At 33.0% G+C, this 19,797-nt stretch overlaps 1 protein-coding gene across 1 annotated transcript in view; it reads right to left on the bottom strand.

Annotated features, from left to right (window-relative positions):
- Nucleotides 1-259: 259 nt before the first annotated feature.
- Nucleotides 260-19,797, bottom strand: part of INTS13 (integrator complex subunit 13) — a 28,154-nt gene continuing 8,616 nt past the window's right edge. The window contains exons 6-17 of the mRNA XM_026502227.4: nucleotides 18,890-18,980; nucleotides 17,207-17,335; nucleotides 15,600-15,684; nucleotides 12,095-12,184; nucleotides 11,785-11,874; nucleotides 10,122-10,300; nucleotides 8,672-8,842; nucleotides 8,267-8,421; nucleotides 7,729-7,959; nucleotides 5,832-5,971; nucleotides 1,380-1,515; nucleotides 260-620 (exon numbers count right to left, since the gene is read on the bottom strand). Of these exons, the coding sequence (XP_026358012.1) occupies nucleotides 581-620; nucleotides 1,380-1,515; nucleotides 5,832-5,971; nucleotides 7,729-7,959; nucleotides 8,267-8,421; nucleotides 8,672-8,842; nucleotides 10,122-10,300; nucleotides 11,785-11,874; nucleotides 12,095-12,184; nucleotides 15,600-15,684; nucleotides 17,207-17,335; nucleotides 18,890-18,980 (1,537 nt within the window). The 3' untranslated portion in view covers nucleotides 260-580. The remainder of the gene's footprint in view (nucleotides 621-1,379; nucleotides 1,516-5,831; nucleotides 5,972-7,728; nucleotides 7,960-8,266; nucleotides 8,422-8,671; nucleotides 8,843-10,121; nucleotides 10,301-11,784; nucleotides 11,875-12,094; nucleotides 12,185-15,599; nucleotides 15,685-17,206; nucleotides 17,336-18,889; nucleotides 18,981-19,797) is intronic.

A 19,797-nucleotide genomic window follows, 5' to 3' on the forward strand; every position in this document is an offset into this window, starting at 1 on the left:
AAATGCAACATTATTCAAATGGGTAAATATAAATTCTGCTTTTAAATGGCCAACATGTACACAAAATAATTTAAAGTAAGATATAAAATAAACAAAACAACATTCTTATTTGGAAAAGCACTGTATATGATGTGGACTAATAGAAAAGATTTTATATTAAATATTACAAATCTCACCTAAATCCTGATAGTTTTTTTTAATGCTTAAAAATTGTTAGTCAACAAATGAATTATCTTTCTTCTAAAAGAACACTCTAATATTTTGCATTCAGAAATTTTAATAGTTTTATTTGGCAAAGAGAAGCCTAAGAATTTTTTAAAAAACATTTCCAGAGGGAACATCCTTTTACCATAAAATAAATTTGTGTGATTTGGAAGGACAAATTTCAAATGTATATTTTTTGATATATGTGCCAATTTTACAATTAATACAAAAAAGATAAAGTTAGTTGAAATATTTTAAAAATGTAAAAACCAGTCCAGGCAACATAACTGTACAATCTTGCTGTAAAAGTACTTATAACAAATTCTGCCCAAAATACGTATGCAATATAGTAAATTTTAGTTCCTCAAGTCATTGCTCACTGCCGGCTGGCTTTGCCATTTTCTGTTGTCTCCATTCTGAAAAACAGAAGGAAAAGATGAGTGGTAAAATAAATCATTCAGTAACTACCCAGATTTTTTCTTCAACTTTCACACGAAATTAAACTCTATATATTCATAAGACAAAAGAACATCAGTCCTTTAGAAAAGGACTACAGTTAGGGTCCCTCAGGTTACTCTACCTTCCTTTTTTCACAGATAAGAGTGAAAACTGAAGCGCAGAGAAATAGTCACTTTCCCAAGGTTTCATTTCAAAAGTCACTTTTTTCATGTTACCTGCTCAAGCTTGAAAACTAAGGAAAAAAATCTCTACCATTTAGTCAAAAATTTATTTCCTTTTCCACTAAAGAAACTCCTTTACCAATACATTTTCAAGAGGTCTTCCAAAAAGGATATTAAAATAACCAGACCTGAGACTTAATTCAATTAAAATCAACATTGCTAATACTGTATTGCTTAATAGAAAAGTATTTCTCCCCCATTTTTTATAAGATTCAGTATTGTATATTAAGTTGTTCCCCGATTTTTCCCTCTGTGATGTTTACTGAGCAATGACACCCTCTAAGGATTACTTTCAGGGTTATGATCAATATAATCAAATCTTTTATAAGTACCAAGAATCAAAGCAGTTAATTCTTTCTCTTTATAGGTAACATGTATCAGCTCATTATATTAGTAATAAAAAAATTGCTGAACACAACAAACAAGCAGTGTTTATTACTTTAACTTATAATAAAGCAATTAGGAAAACCAATTTCTACAATAAATAATACAGACCCATTTTCCTCTTTAAGATGTTGATATAATTCAGCTCTGTTATTAACAGAGTTCAAACGTCCAGCAAACTCCTGATGTTTTCTGGAATTGGCAGTATTGATTCTATTACTCCACAGGGATAATAAGGACACCGGCCCTGGTGTTACATGTGAAAGAAGAGGAAAAGGTAGAACAATTTATTACTTCAAATTTTTCAAATTTAAAAAATTCACCTTTAATTCCATTGTTAATTTTATATAATTAAAGAATATCATCTTTCCTTATTCCAAATGTTCAGGGGTCCCCAAGACCAGCTACTAGTTTGGTGATTTGTTGGATGGATTCAAGTAACTAAACATAAAGTTATAATCTGAGCTAAGAATCACTGCAGCAACAGAGTAAGGATACACAGCCAGATCAGTAAGAGCAAAAGATACACTAAGCAAAGGATGGAAGAATCCACCTGTAGGCTTTCCATGCTCTCTCCCTGCAGTGAGGGGGTCACACCAAGTGCATAGTCCCTCCAGCAGCAAAAATGTAGCCATGTGTGTACAAAATTTCTGCCAGGAAGCCTGTGTAAGACTCAGAATCCTGGATTATTAAGAGCTGGACACAAAGGCATTCTCTGCCAAACTACAATTACCAAAAGTCCAGACTCTAAGGTGGAAGGCAAGTGTTCAGTTCAGATGTAAGACAAAATAACTTCATCATATAGGGAATGTTTTAAAAGCCAAGTTCCCAGATGCCAACCATGGGCCAAACTTGTAAGGAGGCTTTCTTAATGATAATAGTTTCAAGCTTACTATGTTCTCTCTTTCCTGCACAATATAAAAAAAGGCAAAGCACTAGCACAGCCAAAACAATTCTGAAAAGTAGAAAAAAGAAGACTCACTACCTGATTTTAAAACTCTGCTTATAGTGATCATGACAGTATTGTACTGGCAAAAGGACAGATACGTGGACCAATGGAACAGAAGAGAAAATCCAGAAATAGACTCCCACATATAAAATCAACTGATATCTGATAAAGGTACAAAGGCAATTCAATGAAGAAAAAAATAGTCTTTTCAACAAATGCTGCTGGAACAATTAGGATATTACATTAAAAAAAAAAAAAAAGAACACTGACTCATATCTTACACCATATGGAAAAAATAAAAAAACCAAACTCAAAATGGATCATGGCCTGAATGTAAAATCTAAAATTACAGAACTCCTAAAAAAACATGTAGGTTAGAATAAACCTCTGTGACTTTGGGCAATGCAAAGATTTCTTATAGATAACACCAAAAGGATAACCATAAAAAATTTTCTGATATACTGGACTTCATCAAAATTAGAAATTTCAGCTCTGCAAAAGTCACCTAATGTTAGGAGAAAGACAAACCAGACTGGGAGAAAATATTTGCAAATCACATATCCAACAAAGCATGTGTATCCAGAATAAATAAAGAATTCTCAAAATCCAACAAAAAACTCTCAGACAACCCAATTTAAATATAACCACAATATCTGAATAAGCCCTTTATTAAAGAAATATATACGGATGGAAAATAAGCAAATGAAAAAAGGCTCACCATCATCAGTCATGAGGGAAATAGAAAATGAAAACCATCATGAAATACTACTACATACCTAGCAGAGGAGGAAAAAGAAAGAAATCTAACAAGTGCTCTTGAGGATGCAGAACCACCTGAACTCTCATTAACTGCTGGTGGGAATGCACAATGATACACCCAGTTTGGAAAAATGAGTTGGCGGATTCTAATAAAGCTAGTTATATACAATAGGTTAAAAAAAAAAACCTGACAAACACACAACACAGATGAATCTCAGATGCATTATGCTATATCAAGTCGGCCAACCTCAAAAGGCACTATACTTTAGGATTTCATTTATATGGTATTCTGAAAAAGGCACAATTATAGGAGAAGAAAACATATAAATGGTTATACACGACCGGGAGTAAGAACAGTGTAGGATGATTACAAAGGGGCAGTCCTAGAGAATCTTTTGGGTGATGGAACTGTTTAACTCACAGAATTGCACACCAAAACAAGTTAAAATTACTGCATATACCTTTTCCAAAACTAAATTAACAAAAGTCTTTTCTTTTTCTTATTATAAAACTAATACATGTTCATTAGATAAAATTTAGAAAACAACATACAAAGGAAGAAATGAAATCATCCATAATACCCCTGGCTCTAACAGCTATAAATATTCTGGTCTTTCTTCAATGCCAAGAAAATGACATTTTGGCTTTTCTGTTATTTCATCATACAAAGAGAGCTGAAGAGATTTTCACCAAATCTAGAGGGCCTATTTGGAATAGCCCAACCTCATAGGCAGAGTATATCTCAGGCACAAAATTCACTTTGGAGAGTCTTGGGAAGTCATTTCCCAAAACAGATGAAACTACAGTCTATAATAAAAGGTCCATATAAGTTGCTGATTAGAAGAGACATGTGACTTAGGTTGTAATGGAAGAAGAAACAAATTTCAAGTACTAGCCTTGAAAGGAAAGTTATAAGAGTTGAAGACAGCGATTTGCAACTAAGCTGCTTCTCATATGGGCCACTACATTTAGTGCTTCCAATGTGTGAAGCATCAGGGATCTATTTAATTTAAAGTGACAAAAAAAAAAAAATAAAGTGACAAGCGGGTTTATGTGTGTATACAAACTTCTTTTTAAAAATAAAATGGAGATCATGGTGTATATGGTTTTGTAGCCTGCTTTTTTTCTCTTTACCTTATATATTCATTCATTCACTCATTCAACAAGTAATAGCTGAACTTCTACTATGGGCCAGGAAATTGAGTGGTAGTGATATAAGAGTAAATTTTATTTTATTATTTTTTCTTCTTATTAATACTTTCTAAAGATTTTATTTATTTAGCAGCAGGAGTGACCGGCTGAGGAAGAAGCAGGCAGAGGTAGATGCAGGCTCCCCACTGAGCAGGGAGCCTGATGTGGGACTTGACCCCAGAACCCTGGGATCACGACCTGAGCCAAAGGCAGACACTTAACTGACTGAGCCACTTAGGCGTCCCATAACAATAAATTCTTAAAAGTCCCAGCATTTTGGGTACCCGGCTGGCTCAGCAGGTAGAACATGAGACTCTTAGTCACCAGGCCGCGAGTTCAAGCCCCACATTGGGCATGGAGCCTACTTAAAAAAATAAAAAGCCCAATATTTTAAAATGTTTCAGATTAGTAGTAGAGTCATGAAGTCAATAAGCAGTATCAATGCAGGACTCTAAGTGCTACCCCAGTGTAATCCTGGGGTGTAATGGAAGCACCTAACTTAATTAGGAATGGAGGTCAGGAAGTCATTCCTGAAAAAGGACTTAAAGTTGAGATCTGAATGACACACATTAGCAAGAGGGAACAGTAATCATTATTCTTGGGCTTATTATATAAATTCCACCCTACCGACACACTGTTATTTAATTATTTTCTTACTAATAGGGTTTGGTTGCTTGTAATTCTGTCACTAACAAATAATTTTTGGAGTTCTATTTTCCAAGCAACATCGAAGCATTGTTTAGATTAAGCCTAAATTTCTCATCCTAATCAATCGGCATATTTTGGCCTGTAAGAACTAGAATAATTTATCAGACATTTATTTATTTTCCAGGCACTCTGGTTAATGCCTGAAAGGCAAATATTGTAAGATCACCTTTATCTCTGACTTCAAAGAAATCAGTGAATGGAGAATATTTACAGGTATCACATTATATATACACTAAGGAGAAGTATATAAGAACACAAACAAGGCTTCTCCCTAGGATGAGCTCCCAAAAATCATAATATGGCCAGCCCCCAGGTCTTATTACCTTGCCATTTATCCCAAAAGGACTAAATCTAATTTATCTTCAAGACAACTAAAGCCTACAATTTCAGGAGCCCCCAAACCCAACTCATATCTCTGATACCCAGAATTCCTTCAAGAAGGAATTAAGCATTTCAGTCTATAAATAAGAGATAAAATGAAATTAAAACATTGTGGCTTTTTTTTTTACAATGAAAACATTACTTATAATTCCTTTACTGAAACTCATTCACACCACACTGTAGATGGGTAATATTAGATCTATTCCTAAGTTCAGTAGGAGTTTAAGGAAAAGAGTTTGTCTTCAATAAACTTAGCATACTTAGTACAGAATCAGGAATGTAAATGAAGTCAAGTTTACATAATTAAAATTTCTTAAAACACAGACTTTATAATAAAAGTGCTTATTTTCCAAAGGCTTCATTAATGAAGGTATGACACTACTTTTTCTTTAGTGCCAACAAATACATTTTCCACCTGTATTTTCCAAGGCTGTAAAAAGAATCTCCCAAAGGATATCCAGGAACAGTTAGTAGCTCTTCCTCATATATACAACAATATTAAATGACACTGCAGAAAACGAACTAAATTAGAAAACTTTTAACAAACATAGTTACCAACACAATTCTTACCCTACCTTTTGATTTTTCTACTGGTGGAGTTTCATCCATCTCAACAAGGGGCTTTTTGTTTGGAGGTTCTGGGGAATCAGGTGAATCTTTTATAATCTCAGCTTCAGCCAACTCCTCTTTTCCACGTTCTAAGATTCCTTTCAATCTTTTAGAGGGACAAACAATAAAATTTAAAGTTTAAGTTTTGAAAAATCTAACTGGTTCAATAATTAAACTAAACTTTGCAAACTGGTTTTAATAAAAGCTGCTCTCACGGAGGAAACCCAGAAACTAATCAAAAGATAAACTTCAACCTAGAATCGGGTAAGAAAACTTAATGAATTAAACATATTTCCCTTTTCCTCCCACAATAATGTAATAATTCAGTAATATAGTTCGCTGTAAAATAAGAAAACATGGGAGGAAAATTTAAGAAGTTAAAAATGTCAGAAATGTAATCTTTAGAAGAAATGTCACAATTTTAATTTTTACAAATGTGGACAAAACACTATTTCAAATTACAAATAAGATTAAGAAATCTATCATCATTTGTGTCCTAGTTTATGTGCTGTAGAAATGTATTTACAGTCCGCAAATTAAGAACTAACCTCTAAGCTCATTTTGAGTTTCATCAGAGAACAGAAACACCTCAAAATATATAAAGATCAGTGTGTCTGAACGAGAATACGTTTCTTCCCCCTCTTCTTAAAGTGAGCTAATTCTGTTTCAGAAGTTCAATAGGCCTAAGAAAGAAATGAACTTCTATGGTCAAAGAGAATAAAATGTTATACTTATTTTTGGATGAAATGATATGATTTCTAGAATTAGTTTCAAAATATTCCCATGTGGGAGGAATAGTGGTGGTGGTGGTGGTGAGGTGAGTGACTGTGGATATATATGAAATGAGATCTGCCATGAATTGTTAAAAATAAATGAGTAACTATTTGTTCTATTGTTGTAGATGTTTGAAATTTTCCATAGTAGGTTCCGTTTTGTTTTTAAGGGCCTTAACTAACATCGCCATTATAGTATTTACCTGATTCTTTGCCTGATTTCTGGCAAGGAGGCAGAAGACAAAGCCAGCTGAAATGTTATGATACTTTTATTTAGAAGCCTTTATTACTTTCTATGTTTTTTTTTTAAATTTAACCTTGATGTTATCATATAAATCACAAACTAAGGAAAAAGAGTGCATTATTGCAGAAGGTTTTCAGAAATAAGACTGCTCTTCCTCTATGCTCCCAAGGACATCCTGTGCCTACTTTTATAACTGCATTTTCCATACTTTGCTATAATCAGTGACTTACATGCCTCTCTCTACCACAACACTGTATGTTCTTCCAGGGCAAGAAATCTGACACCAAATGCCTGACATATCCAAGGCATTTAGTATTTACCGAACAAAGAAATAAAACTACATCTTTGATATTCATAATGCATAAAGCAAAGACTGATACCAAACACGGTATATTATGATTTTCAGAAGTTCATTAGGAAAAAATTAAACACTACCTTTGCCCCAACAGTAAAAAAAAATTACATTTTTTTTTTTTTTTTGGAGAGAGGAGAGAGAGAGAGAACATGCGCAAATGCTTATACACACAGGGGTAGCATGGTAGGGGCAGAGGGAGAGGGAGAGAATCTTAAGCAGGCTCCATGCCTAGCAAGGAGCCAGACTTGGGGCTCCATCTCACAACGCTGAGATCACATGACCTGAGCTGAAACCAAATCAGACGCTTAACCAACTGAGCCACCCAGGTGTCCCTACAACTCTTAACCCCAACAAGACATCCTAGATTTTAAAAATGATAAAATTATAGTTATAAAGTGAAATAAATACATATTGAATGAATGTACGAATGTGCTATACACAGAATGTGATACGCCAAAAGGCACCATGGCACTACATTATCAACAAGTCACCTCTCTGAATCTTGCCAAGATTTCTCCTGTTCATAATCTTTCACTGCTTTCTCTGATTTGTCCTCTTTGTCCTCCCTCTTTCTTCCTCGTTTCTTTCGTTCTTCTTCTTCTGGGGGTTTGCTCCTACATGCCATCAGACATTCCAAGACTCTCTGATGTTTCTCCGAGTTGTTGATATGAGCTCTGACAAGGGTTTCTAATTCATTCCACATGATACGGTATTGTTCATCTCTGAAGTAAAGATTTAAAATAAGGTTCTTAGAAATACTCTTTAAATAATATTGAAGTGTCACTTGCTACTGGTAAAATAAAATAAAAGGAATCATTAAACATGGACTTTTTCTTCCTAGCTAGTTCATGGTGTAATTCTAAGTTATAATATACATTTCTGCTATTCTGTATTTTATATCATTTCATCTCAATCATATATATGTACCTATATACACCTCCAACCATATAATTTACATATGAAATGCGTTAGCTTAAAAAACAGTATGTATCAAGTAATGTGATATAGAGAGAAAGTAAGAAAAACTACCTCTTAGGGCCTTTTCCTCTTGTACCAACTGTGGAAATAGGCAGAGGATCATTCTTCCTTTCCATATCAACTAAGTTGTATATTGTTTTTTGACAGTTTAACACATCTTCTTCTGTCAAAGATTCTTTCACAATAACACTGGCTAATGGAACTACCTGTTAGAATTTTTTTAAGAAATAAAAAGAAAATCTGTCTTGAAAAACAAATATCAAAGCATCTAGGGAGAACTTCAATTGATTTTAAACATCACCATGGTGAGATAACCCATAACCACCATTTCAATTTTCTATTAGTAATTCTTTATCTGTAGCAAACTCATATATTTGATTCTTTGCTCACGAAATGATATCTGTAAAGAACATATAACTAATCTAGAAGAAAGGTTGAAAACTATTTAATACTTACCGCTTGCATGTTAAAAATGGTGGTTTGTGAAATAATCATAGGCCAGTAACGGGTGTGTTTTTCTAACTGATCTTTTGCTCGCTCCAAAGGGATCTCAAGACTTCCATCGATTTTATATCTGGGGTCTAGAAAAGGAGTTAATCTGTTTTCCCTCATAAATTCACCAAAATCCTAATGATAACCAAATAAAATAAAATTAGAAACTATTTTCTAATGTTTCAGTATGGATTACATGTAATAGTCTGTTTCCCTGATGTCTTCTGTCCTGTGATATGCAACAAAGTATTTCCTCTAACAGTCCCCTTACTAATTTTTTCCCTTCTTTTTGAACATGAAGCCTATCAGCCTTTATTACAGTGGAGATGAAGAAAGGCTCAAACATAAATGCATTCATGGTTCTTTCTACTTTTTAAAAACCAAGGAACACTCATATTTCTTCACTTCTATAATTTAACTCTTTTATATCATACACAGATAAAGGAAGGGATTAATCATATTAGAATACCAATGCTTACTTAAAAATTCCTTGACATAACATCAAAAAAATGTTAACAGTGGTGATCTTTGAATGATGGAATTATAGGTGATTTAGTCCTTGTTTTTGATTTAAAAAGATATCTATATTCCCTAAATTTTCTACAACAAATATTTTGTTTTCTCCTTATTAAAAAAAAGATATAAAAATAAAAAAGAAAACTCTGATCAAAAAGATATCTATATTCCCTAAATTTTCTACAACAAATACTTTGTTTTCTCCTTATTAAAAAAAAGATATAAAAATAATAAAGAAAATTCTGATCAAAAAGATATCTATATTCCCTAAATTTTCTACAACAAATACTTTGTTTTCTCCTTATTAAAAAAAAGATATAAAAATAATAAAGAAAATTCTGATCAGTATGTAACATTTCATGATTTACAAAGTACATTCCTACACATTAATCACATTTAATTTTCACAACCACCTCAAAGTAAACAACCATGAAGTACCGAACATAAAAGAGGGGAGGGGGACTGAAAAATTAAAATCAGAACAGAATTTCTACCAAAAACAGACACAACTTCTTTGTATATACCTTTAAATAACAAAATTTAGTATCATTTCAAAGTAGCAGCAGCCAAATATTGAAATGTTTTTATTTGTCATTAAGTTACTAGAAAATAAACTTCCACTTGAAATACTAGTTTAAATCAATTTCCATTGTTTCCTTATAGGTGTCATTGCTATCCATATACTTCTAGATATACACTGAATACATAAGGAAGACTATATAGTGATAAATAGCTCTTGTAAGTATTATAGAAAAGTCACCTAATCAAAATAATAATATATCATCAACTTCTCCAAACCCCATTTTGTCACAGGTCTCAACATGTAATAGGCATTCAATAACTACTTGCTGAATGTGACATAGTCAAAACACACAATTTATAAATATTAGAATCTTACTGTGATCCGGTAGTCTGTAACTCTGCCTCCACATCCTTCACTAATTGAAGGCGGATCTTCTAGAATGGATCGAGAACTGCTAAGGACATGCAAAAAAATCTCTCCTCCGTGGCTACTAAGCATATGACTAATGACTTTGGAACCTGACTTTCGTGGTTGTTCCAACAAAACAGAACGACCTGTCAAAAGCAAGATTATGCTATCAGTGATAAAGTTAAAATAGCCTCTTATTTTTTCCCTTAAAATTTATGTCTAGATTTTTCATTTCATTAAACCTCATATTTTAATTTTTTTTTAAAGATTTTATTTATTTATTCGACATAGATAGAGACAGCCAGCGAGAGAGGGAACACAAGCAGGGGGAGTGGGAGAGGAAGAAGCAGGCTCATAGAGGAAGAGCCTGATGCGGGGCTCGATCCCATAATGCCGGGATCACACCGTGAGCCGAAGGCAGTCGCTTAACCGCTGTGCCACCCAGGCGCCCCTTAAACCTCATATTTTAAGCAGCACTGGCTAATTCAGTATATCTGCATTTCCAGTCCTAAAAGTCTGAATTCTAGTCTTAGCTTTCTCTTGGTCACTCCAAGCTTACATTTTCAAAATAAGGATAGTGGTTTCTGGTATAATGTTTGGTTACATTCTTCATACATTACAAGTACATAAAATTTTTCTCCTGGACATCAAAAAGAAAAGTGAGATAACTGTTAGCTAACTCTCTAGTTAACAAAGCTACACAATATTTGGGGGAGAAAGCCAAGTCTCTATTCACTTCCACAATACCTCCTATATATCAGCATGGCTATGATAACTACTTTCTATTTCACATGACCAAAGGTTATTTAATCTGGACTTTATACAGTCTGATAATCAAATTTTGCTTAATTTTGACCTGCCACATCAGTGGTTTCGAACCTAGTTGATCACAAGAATCACTGGAGAAGCTATTAAGAATTTAAATCTAGTAAACTGGGGCGCCTGAATGGCTCAGTCGTTAAGCATCTGCCTTGGGTTCAGGTCACGGTCCCAGGGTCCTGGGATCGAGCCCCGCATCGGGCTCCCTGCTTGGCGGGAAGCCTGCTTCTCCCTCTCCCACTCCCCCTACTTGTGTTCCCTCTCTCACTGCCTCTCTCTCTAATAAATAAATAAAATCTTTAAAATAAATAAATAAATCTAGTAAATGGACTCTAATTTTTTTTTTTAAATTTTCACACAAGGAAACCATGGATTTAAAGTCATATGTGTTAAGAATCATATGGCATAATATTGAAAATATGTTTACTTATGATTAAGGTAAACTGTGCAAAAAAGAAGTCAATGTATACTTTGCAATTTAAAATACAACAGGCCAAAATAAATGGTCTGTATTATTCTACCAAAAAAATCAACTTAGACTCTAACAACCAAATCTTTAAATTAAAAATACTTTAAAAATATATTACGCAACATTTTTAGATATAACAATCTGAAAAGCATAAAGTCATCTTATTTTTAAACATCAGTAAAACTGCTAAAAGGGTACTTACGATTACATAACTTTTGGGAGGTAAAATATGTTTAGACTATCTTAAAGAAAAGAGCTTTCTAGAGTTCAGATTTTCACATTTCTTACTAATAATTTCACTTGTAATATTCTCAGACAAAACAACTAAATGTTGAAAATTACCATTTAGAAGAAAATTAGTAAGGCAGGAGGAAGGTCTACTATTTACGTCTACAGGTGAAATTCGGTAAGCGCCAGTGCAATAGTGTAATTCTGAAATGGAAGAAAACACTGATTTGAAAGAATATAATGGAATATGTCCATAATTAAAAGAGGAAAAAAAGTGTTCACTGAGCCCCTAAAACAATGAAAAACAAAAATTCAAAAAGAAAGACTAATTATCCATATATATATATATATATATATATATATATATATATATAAAGAACTTTTGATATATTCTCTTCTCTTCCAATTTCTTTAAAATACCTACCAATGTTATTTGTCCTGGGTGTGCACCACTTTAATGTTATCGTTTCTTTAAATGAGCCTTCTCTACTGCTGCCACCTATGTGGGTATCACCTTTAAGAATAAGCCAGAAAAACATTATTAAATAGGTCACAAACTTAAAATTGTTTACCCAAGTCTTCCAAAAACAGTTTAAACTCTAGAAGAGAAAATACCTCTGGGAGAACATCATTTTTATACAAGTCTCCTAGAAAAATACCAAGTGGATTTGGATATTAGCTCTGATTAAAATATTATCCTCCAAATTTCCCATTAATTAATCATTTCAGTCACTGCAATGAAAATCAAGAGCAAAAATTCTTTAAAAATTTAAGAATCTACAACTGCTCCCCTCTGACAACATTAAATAAGTATTAATATGGTTAAATACTGAAAGAAAGGTTCAGGAATCTAAAATTCACAACTGATCATACTGAATCCTAATGAATTTGTAAGAAACATAAAATGAGAGGTCTAGAAAATAAATATATAAAAAGATGGAACAGTGAACATGTTTTGCCTTAAGGGGGTCTACAGTAAAATAGAGTGCACAGATGCTAATAAAATAATAATGAACATATACATTACAAATATTGTTCAATTTCCTCTTTTCCTTTTAATTTTGTTTGTTCTATTTTTTAAATTCAGGAACTTAAAATTTCGTGGGGTCAAAATTGATCAGTATTTTATTCCGTTGTTTCTTTTCCTACATTTTATACCTAGAAAACCCTTTCCTATCTTCAGTGTGTTTAAACAGTCACCATTATATTCTTCTAGTTCCTGTTAATGCTTTCACTTTAAATTCTTTAATGCATTTGGGATTTATTTTGCTGTTTAAGAGGTAAGGAGGATTTCCCCCCAAATAATTAGTCATTTTTCTTAAACACTATTTGTCACACACTCCATCCCTTCCTCATTGATCTGTGATTTAAAAAACAAACGTAAAAAAATAAGAAGTAAATATGATACCCAAATGTCTTAAATATTCGAAGGCTCATTTTATAATCATTTTTTTCTATTCCATTGATCTGTTTATTTATTCTCATGTCAGTACCGTGTGTTTTAATTAACATGTCTTTAAATTGGTTTTGGTATCTGGTAAGGCAAATCCTCCTTAAATCATCTTTTCTGTCAAAATGTCCTAACTATTCTCAACTGTCTATTATTTCGGAGAAATGCTGAGATAATTTTGTCCAGCTTTAAAGGATGGTATTTTTAATTTCCTAAGCCAATATATTAATTGAAATAAAGTATTCCTCCATGAAAAAAAACAGTAATATTGAACAAACACAAACTATAAAGCTGACAAAGCTTTGAAGACGATGTATACAGTACCATGAGCATCTATACAGAGATCTGACCTAATCTAAGAGATTAGGAGAAGGTTTCTTTGAGAAGTGAAAACTAGTTTCAGTCTAAAAGGATAAGTAGAAATTAACTAAAGAAATAAAGTGAAGGAAATGAGGAATATTTGAGCAAGAAAGAAAAACAGCAGATGCCAAGATACTGTGAAAGGAAGGAGCATGAAAAGTTTAGGTCCGTGTGGCTGAAACAGAGGAGAGGAGTACATTGTGAGAAGAATGGAAAGGAGGACGGACCAGGCAATGCAAGGCCTGGTAAGACATTTAAACAGTTGAGTCTTTATCCTAAGGGTAACAGAAAAGCAATAAAGGATTGTAAACTAAGGGGAACATGGTCAGGATTAGCATTCTGAAAGCTATTCTAGCTAGCAGGTCAAGAGTAGACAAACCATTTAGCAGGCTACTATGGGATACTAGGTAAGAAAATAATGGGCTAGATCAGAGAGATGGTAATGGTAGTAGAGATGCAGTTGTATGGATGTATTTTAGAGATACTTAGTAGATAAAATCAAGAAAATATGATGATGGACTAGATATGAAGAATGTCAGAAAGCTGTCTCAAAGATGACTGAGGTTTCTGCCTTAAATAGCTGGACAGACAATAGGGTCATTCACTTAGAGAGGGAACATTGGAAGACCAAGGGGCACCTGGGTGGCTCAGTTGGTTAAGCATGTGCCTTCGACTCAGGACATGATCTCAGAGTCCCGGGACTGCTTCTCCCTCTTCGTTAGCCCCTCCCCCCACTCATGCTCATTCTCTCTCTTTCTCTCTCTAGTAAATAAATAAATCTTTAAAAATGATTTACTTAAAAAAGAAATCTTAAAAAAGAAGAAGAAGAAGAAGAAGACCTGAACAATTCAGGGAGCTCCTCAGTTGTTTTGGGAATGTTGAGTTTTAGGTGCCTGAGAGACATTTAATAGCTATTACTAGCCAGCAGAATCTTGTAGATCTGGAGTTCAGGTAAGGCATGTGGGCTAAAGTGTAAGCTTACTCATCAAAATCCAGCTCTGATATCATCTCTGTAAAGCTTGCCTAACTCATGGAGGCATAATCACACGCAACCCGTGTTCCCACAGCACCCTGTTTCTATGGCCACTCTAGCATTTACACATGGTGCCCATGTGTCACGCATACAACCACAGGTCAAGCAATAACTCTTAGAGAAATATTTTGTATCACAAAGAACACTCTTAACATTTTTTGTTTTAAAAATAAATATTTTAAAAGTTGATATTACCTCACAGATTCTTAATAATTTCCACATACTATAAAAACAAGTTCTCTACATTCCTTTGTTAAACATTAATATATCCATTTATCTTAGGTTTTCTCATGTTAGAAATTTGTATTAGGTTAATTTCAAGATTCCTTATACACGTAACAACTGTTATGACTGGTTGAAGGTATTAACTTCAGAAAAGATGCATACAACGTGATCGAAGTCAACCATTTAATTTTCTGATAGCATCAAATTACACAGAAAACATTCTAAAGGGTTTAACCAAATGTCAAAACTTAAAGGCAATGTCACTGAATTTCAGGAATGGATGGAATACTACAGTTCATCTAATCAGCATCTTTAATTCAGTAAAGTGTGCAACATGAAGTCCAGAAACATGGGTCTTGCTAGCTGGTGGCAAAGATTTAGCTAAGACTTTTATCTATTATCTCCAGAGTCTTTCCCCCCAAAACCATGCTGATACAGTTACAGAAATCATGATTTTGGCAACGAGACCTACTGATTCAAATAATTTTTAGAGGAAAGAAAACAAATTTAAATTTCAAAACAACTGGTTTTTATGCAGGCAAGCTGGAAGTCTATCACTTTTTCAAGTCAGTTCTTGCTGTCTTTGCTTTCCCAAAGTAGTTTGCTTGCAAAAGAGAAACTATGACATGACTGTTATGGCTGTCTTTCTCAGTATTTATTCCAGTAGCCTAGTGTTTCCCAGAGGAAAATTTTACAGAACGCCAGTTCCATGGTCATTCATAGACAATACTGTGGAACAAGTCTGGAAAGAAATGAATTACTGTCCGTTAGGTTTGTTTACTGACAAACTTCTCAAAGTTGTTAGTATGCTTTCATATGTTAGATCTTAGAAAATGCTAGTTTCCAGCATCTCTTACTTACCACTTTTCAGGAAATCCACATGTGCATCTTTGTGATGAAGCAGCTCCACATCGTAATTGGCAGACGTGTTAGCATGCTGTTCTTCCTTAAAGCAAAATTTAAAATAACTTGGTTTTATTTTCAAAATAATTAAGTTATTATTCATTTTGCTTTTTGCTTAAATTGAGGTAAAATACACCCAACAATAATTAGCTGTAATGGGACAGTTTGCTCAGTAATTGATCTATTTAAAGATGCAATAGTTTTCCAAGGTAATATGAACTCTATTTAAAAACTACTAGCTATATGTAAGTAATAAAGTATTTAATGATTTTTCTTACATTATATCAGAATTAACATAAATGACTCCTCAAAAACTTTAGATTTTTTACTCCAAGTGCATTGTCTTGCCAATACATTTTATACATAAATATAATGTAATTGAAATAGTTCATACAAATTAAAAGTGAAACAGTTGTTAAAAGGAGGAAACAGCATCTTTAAATACCTATAGGAAATTAGCAAACACCAGTTATATAAAATAGCAAATACAGACTAATAAACAAGTTTAGTAACTTGTTTGCACTAAGTATTAAATAAGACCTTCAATACTATCTATTTATAAGAAAAAGACAAAGATTGAAGAGTCACACCAGTTGCACACAAATGTGGTCAAATTTAAAAAGCAAGGTATCTGTCACCTTCAGAGTATTTTTCTTGTACTTCATGAAATTACAAATATTAAAATATATTACACTAATTTACTTGATAATTGCTTCTGCATCCAAATCATTCTATTGGATAAGGCTACAATTTCTACTAAAGAGCCAGACATTGGTATAGGAGGAAATTAATAATGAACAGATCATATTTCTCATGAAATTTAGTGTTGATCATGTGGTGGCAAAACAATGAAACTGAATTTAAAGCCAATTTGAATTTTTAGAGATGGTGATCACTTTATATTTGCAAACATAACTGATAAAAAAATTCAACGCCACTCAATAAAAATTCACGTGAAGCTTATTATAGGCCAGGCATTGTGCTGGTCCTAGGCAACTTAATGATAAAATAATGGAAATGAACAGATACCAATAGATTCCTAAGAAAATCCATTAGTAAAATCATATGGCTTATATCTTTGGTTTCTCAGCTAGGATATAATAAACTTTTTAAAACTAGGAGCTATTTTTCCTTGTCAGACCTATTAGTTACAAACACCTTCATACTAGATGAGCAAGAACAAAAATATAGGAAATAAAAGATCCACTAGGATGCACAAAGTAAAATCTAATAATTGTCAGAAAAAGAATCACAGAAAAAGTCATCATTTAAGATACAGATTATATTTTGATGAAAATAATGAGAATATAGTTAAAAACAAAAAAGTTGATATACAGTGCTCCTACTAAAAAAAAAAAAAATACAGAATTTTGTTCTGTGATCCTTTCTTGTTGCTTTTCACTATGTACTGACCTGGTCAAAGACACTGAATGTGGGCTAGCAAAATAGAAAATATGATATGGGGAGAAAAAGTTAAGGTTCAATTAAAATAAATAATACATGTCAAACAAATATTTAAAAAGCAAAGCAGAGCTCTCAAAATAGCAAGAAAAAGAGCTGCCTACCTTCATTGGAATATTTGTAATAGTAGTTGAAGCCAAGTCAAAATGTTGCTGCACTAAAATATTTAATTTGGTAGCAAGATGCCGTCCTGCACGAACACTATGAACTTCACTGGTTAAAACAGGAGATAACTACAAAAAAGTATTAAAAAAAAAACCCATAAAACATTAATATAGTGTGACCTAGTGCCAAAATATTTATAGATTGAAGTAAAATATAAGTACTTTTACTTTTTAGAATTTAGAAAAATAAAAAGGCCCATAAATTAACTATGATTGTTATTTTATTTTATTTATTTATTTTTTAAAGATTTTATTTATTTATTTGACAGAGAGAGAGACAGCCAGCGAGAGAGGGAACACAAGCAGGGGGAGTGGGAGAGGAAGAAGCAGGCTCTCAGCGGAGGAGCCTGATGTGGGGCTCGATCCCAGGACTCTGGGACCATGCCCTGAGCCAAAGGCAGACACTTAACGACTGAGCCACCCAGGCGCCTTTATGATCGTTATTTTAGCAAAAAATTTTCATACACCCATTCATTCATATTATGTGCCAGAAACGTGAGCTATTAGAAGATATAGCAGTAAATAGGCAAAGTCTTTGTCCTCTTCAAACTCACAGTGGAATAGTCTTTGATTTAAATATTTTTTAATTTATAATTTTTACTTCTATTTATCTATATGCAAAGTGGATTTGAAATGGCCCACAGAAATACTGTAGAAAATAACTAATTTTGTGGAGAGGAAAAACCCCCGTAGATAAAACAATTTATTATAATAAAGAATGTGGAAATTGCCACAACACCATATTTCTTCACCAATAAATGAGACTAAGCAGCCAAAAGTTACTTACAACAAGATAACATAAACCTTCACTCAGTCCAAGGTATACTATTTAGTGTAAATAAATTTTTAGTTATCATAAAATAGAGCCAACATGCAGCCACATTATCAAAAGAGGCAGAAAAAAGTTAACAAAAAAAAAAGGCTTACACTGGAAACTACCTAAAAACACAGTGATAGAGCTAATGACCTAGAAATACCACTTAACTATAAAACACTCAGACTAAGACATGTTTATATGAACTAAGGCTAAATGAAAAACCAGAACATAACAACATACACATTTAATATAATTATATAAATACATACATCTGTATTTCTAAACACACTGATGGAGAATATTATGTGATGCAAATCCATTTAAAAATCAACAGACTCATCTTTTCCTTTAAATTGTTTGAATTTATATTTAAAAAGTAAAACCAAGATTAGAAATTAGGTTTAGCCTTTCGTCCTCTGGACAGGTAAAATTAATTGTTACTGGAGTCTATTTTTGTTATAAAGTGTGTTGTCCTTCTAATAATGAAAAAAAGATTTTTATACAATAAAAAGTCATTAAAGCAACTGAAACCATTACAGTAATTGAAATTTTAGGAACAATACAGACTATGTATGGTTTTGCAACACATTTAGTTAAACTTCACCCGGCAAGTAAAACAGAAAACATTTTAACATCTACAATTATAAAGAATCATCCTAGGTGTTTTGCCATAGAGATTGCTTTGAAAACTCTAAACACGTTCTTGGCAGAAAAATGTCAGCAATATGATCATTGTTATGCTAACCCTTCTCAGCACTTATTCTTTATATATAAGTGATCTTTCCTTCTATTACTTCTGCACTTACTTCCTTTTTAGGACGATCAGATACAAGGCTGTCTTCACCAACTGCATAAGTATGGATCAAGACCAGTTCACACTTCTGAATCTGCATGAGACTTAAAGAGAAACTTTTTACTTAGCATATAAGAATACATAGTTTGTAAAGAATCCAGATAGGTAAACTATTAAAAGTTTACTATACCAAAACAGTGTATCTCTATTATCAGATGTTACTGTTAACACAAAAGCTAAATATTCAGAAAAACTGTATAACTGCTATACTAGTATGAACATTTAATGAATATAAGAATTTAGTTCAAATGCAAAAATGATACTTTGTGTGTCTGAAAAATAAAGGAAAATGTCTTGTAATCAGGAATAATTTTCAATAGATAAATACCACAGAGAAAATAAATATATTGTATATTGGTTTCCCTTTTACTAATGATTTTTAAGGACAAAATCAGGAAATAATAATTGAAAATAATCCTACTCATTAACAGTAATACCAGTACTCCACTTAAGAAAATCAGTAATAGCTCAGTCTAGTACAAACTCCACATTGCAACTGCCCTAAACCTGTCTTTAATAGCTTTATTTATTTATTTATTTATTTATTTATTTATTTATTTATTTATGAGAGCAGATGGGGGGGTGGAGAAAGGGGCAGAGGGAGAGAGAGAACCCAGAATCCCAAGCAGGCTCCACGCTCAGCACCAAGCCCAACACGAGGCTTGATCTCATGACCCTGAGATTATGACCAGAGCCAAAATCCAGAATCGGACACTCAACCAACTGAGCTTGAGCCACCCAGGCACCCCAGCTTTATTCTTTTAAAAAAATTCATACAATGCAATTAGTTGTTGTGTTTTGATTTGGTACATATTAAATAACGCTAGCAACAATCTGTTCATTTTACAAATTTGTAACACA

The sequence above is a fragment of the Ursus arctos genome, unplaced genomic scaffold (genome assembly GCF_023065955.2).
Source record: "Ursus arctos isolate Adak ecotype North America unplaced genomic scaffold, UrsArc2.0 scaffold_26, whole genome shotgun sequence".
Classification (NCBI taxonomy): domain Eukaryota; kingdom Metazoa; phylum Chordata; class Mammalia; order Carnivora; family Ursidae; genus Ursus; species Ursus arctos.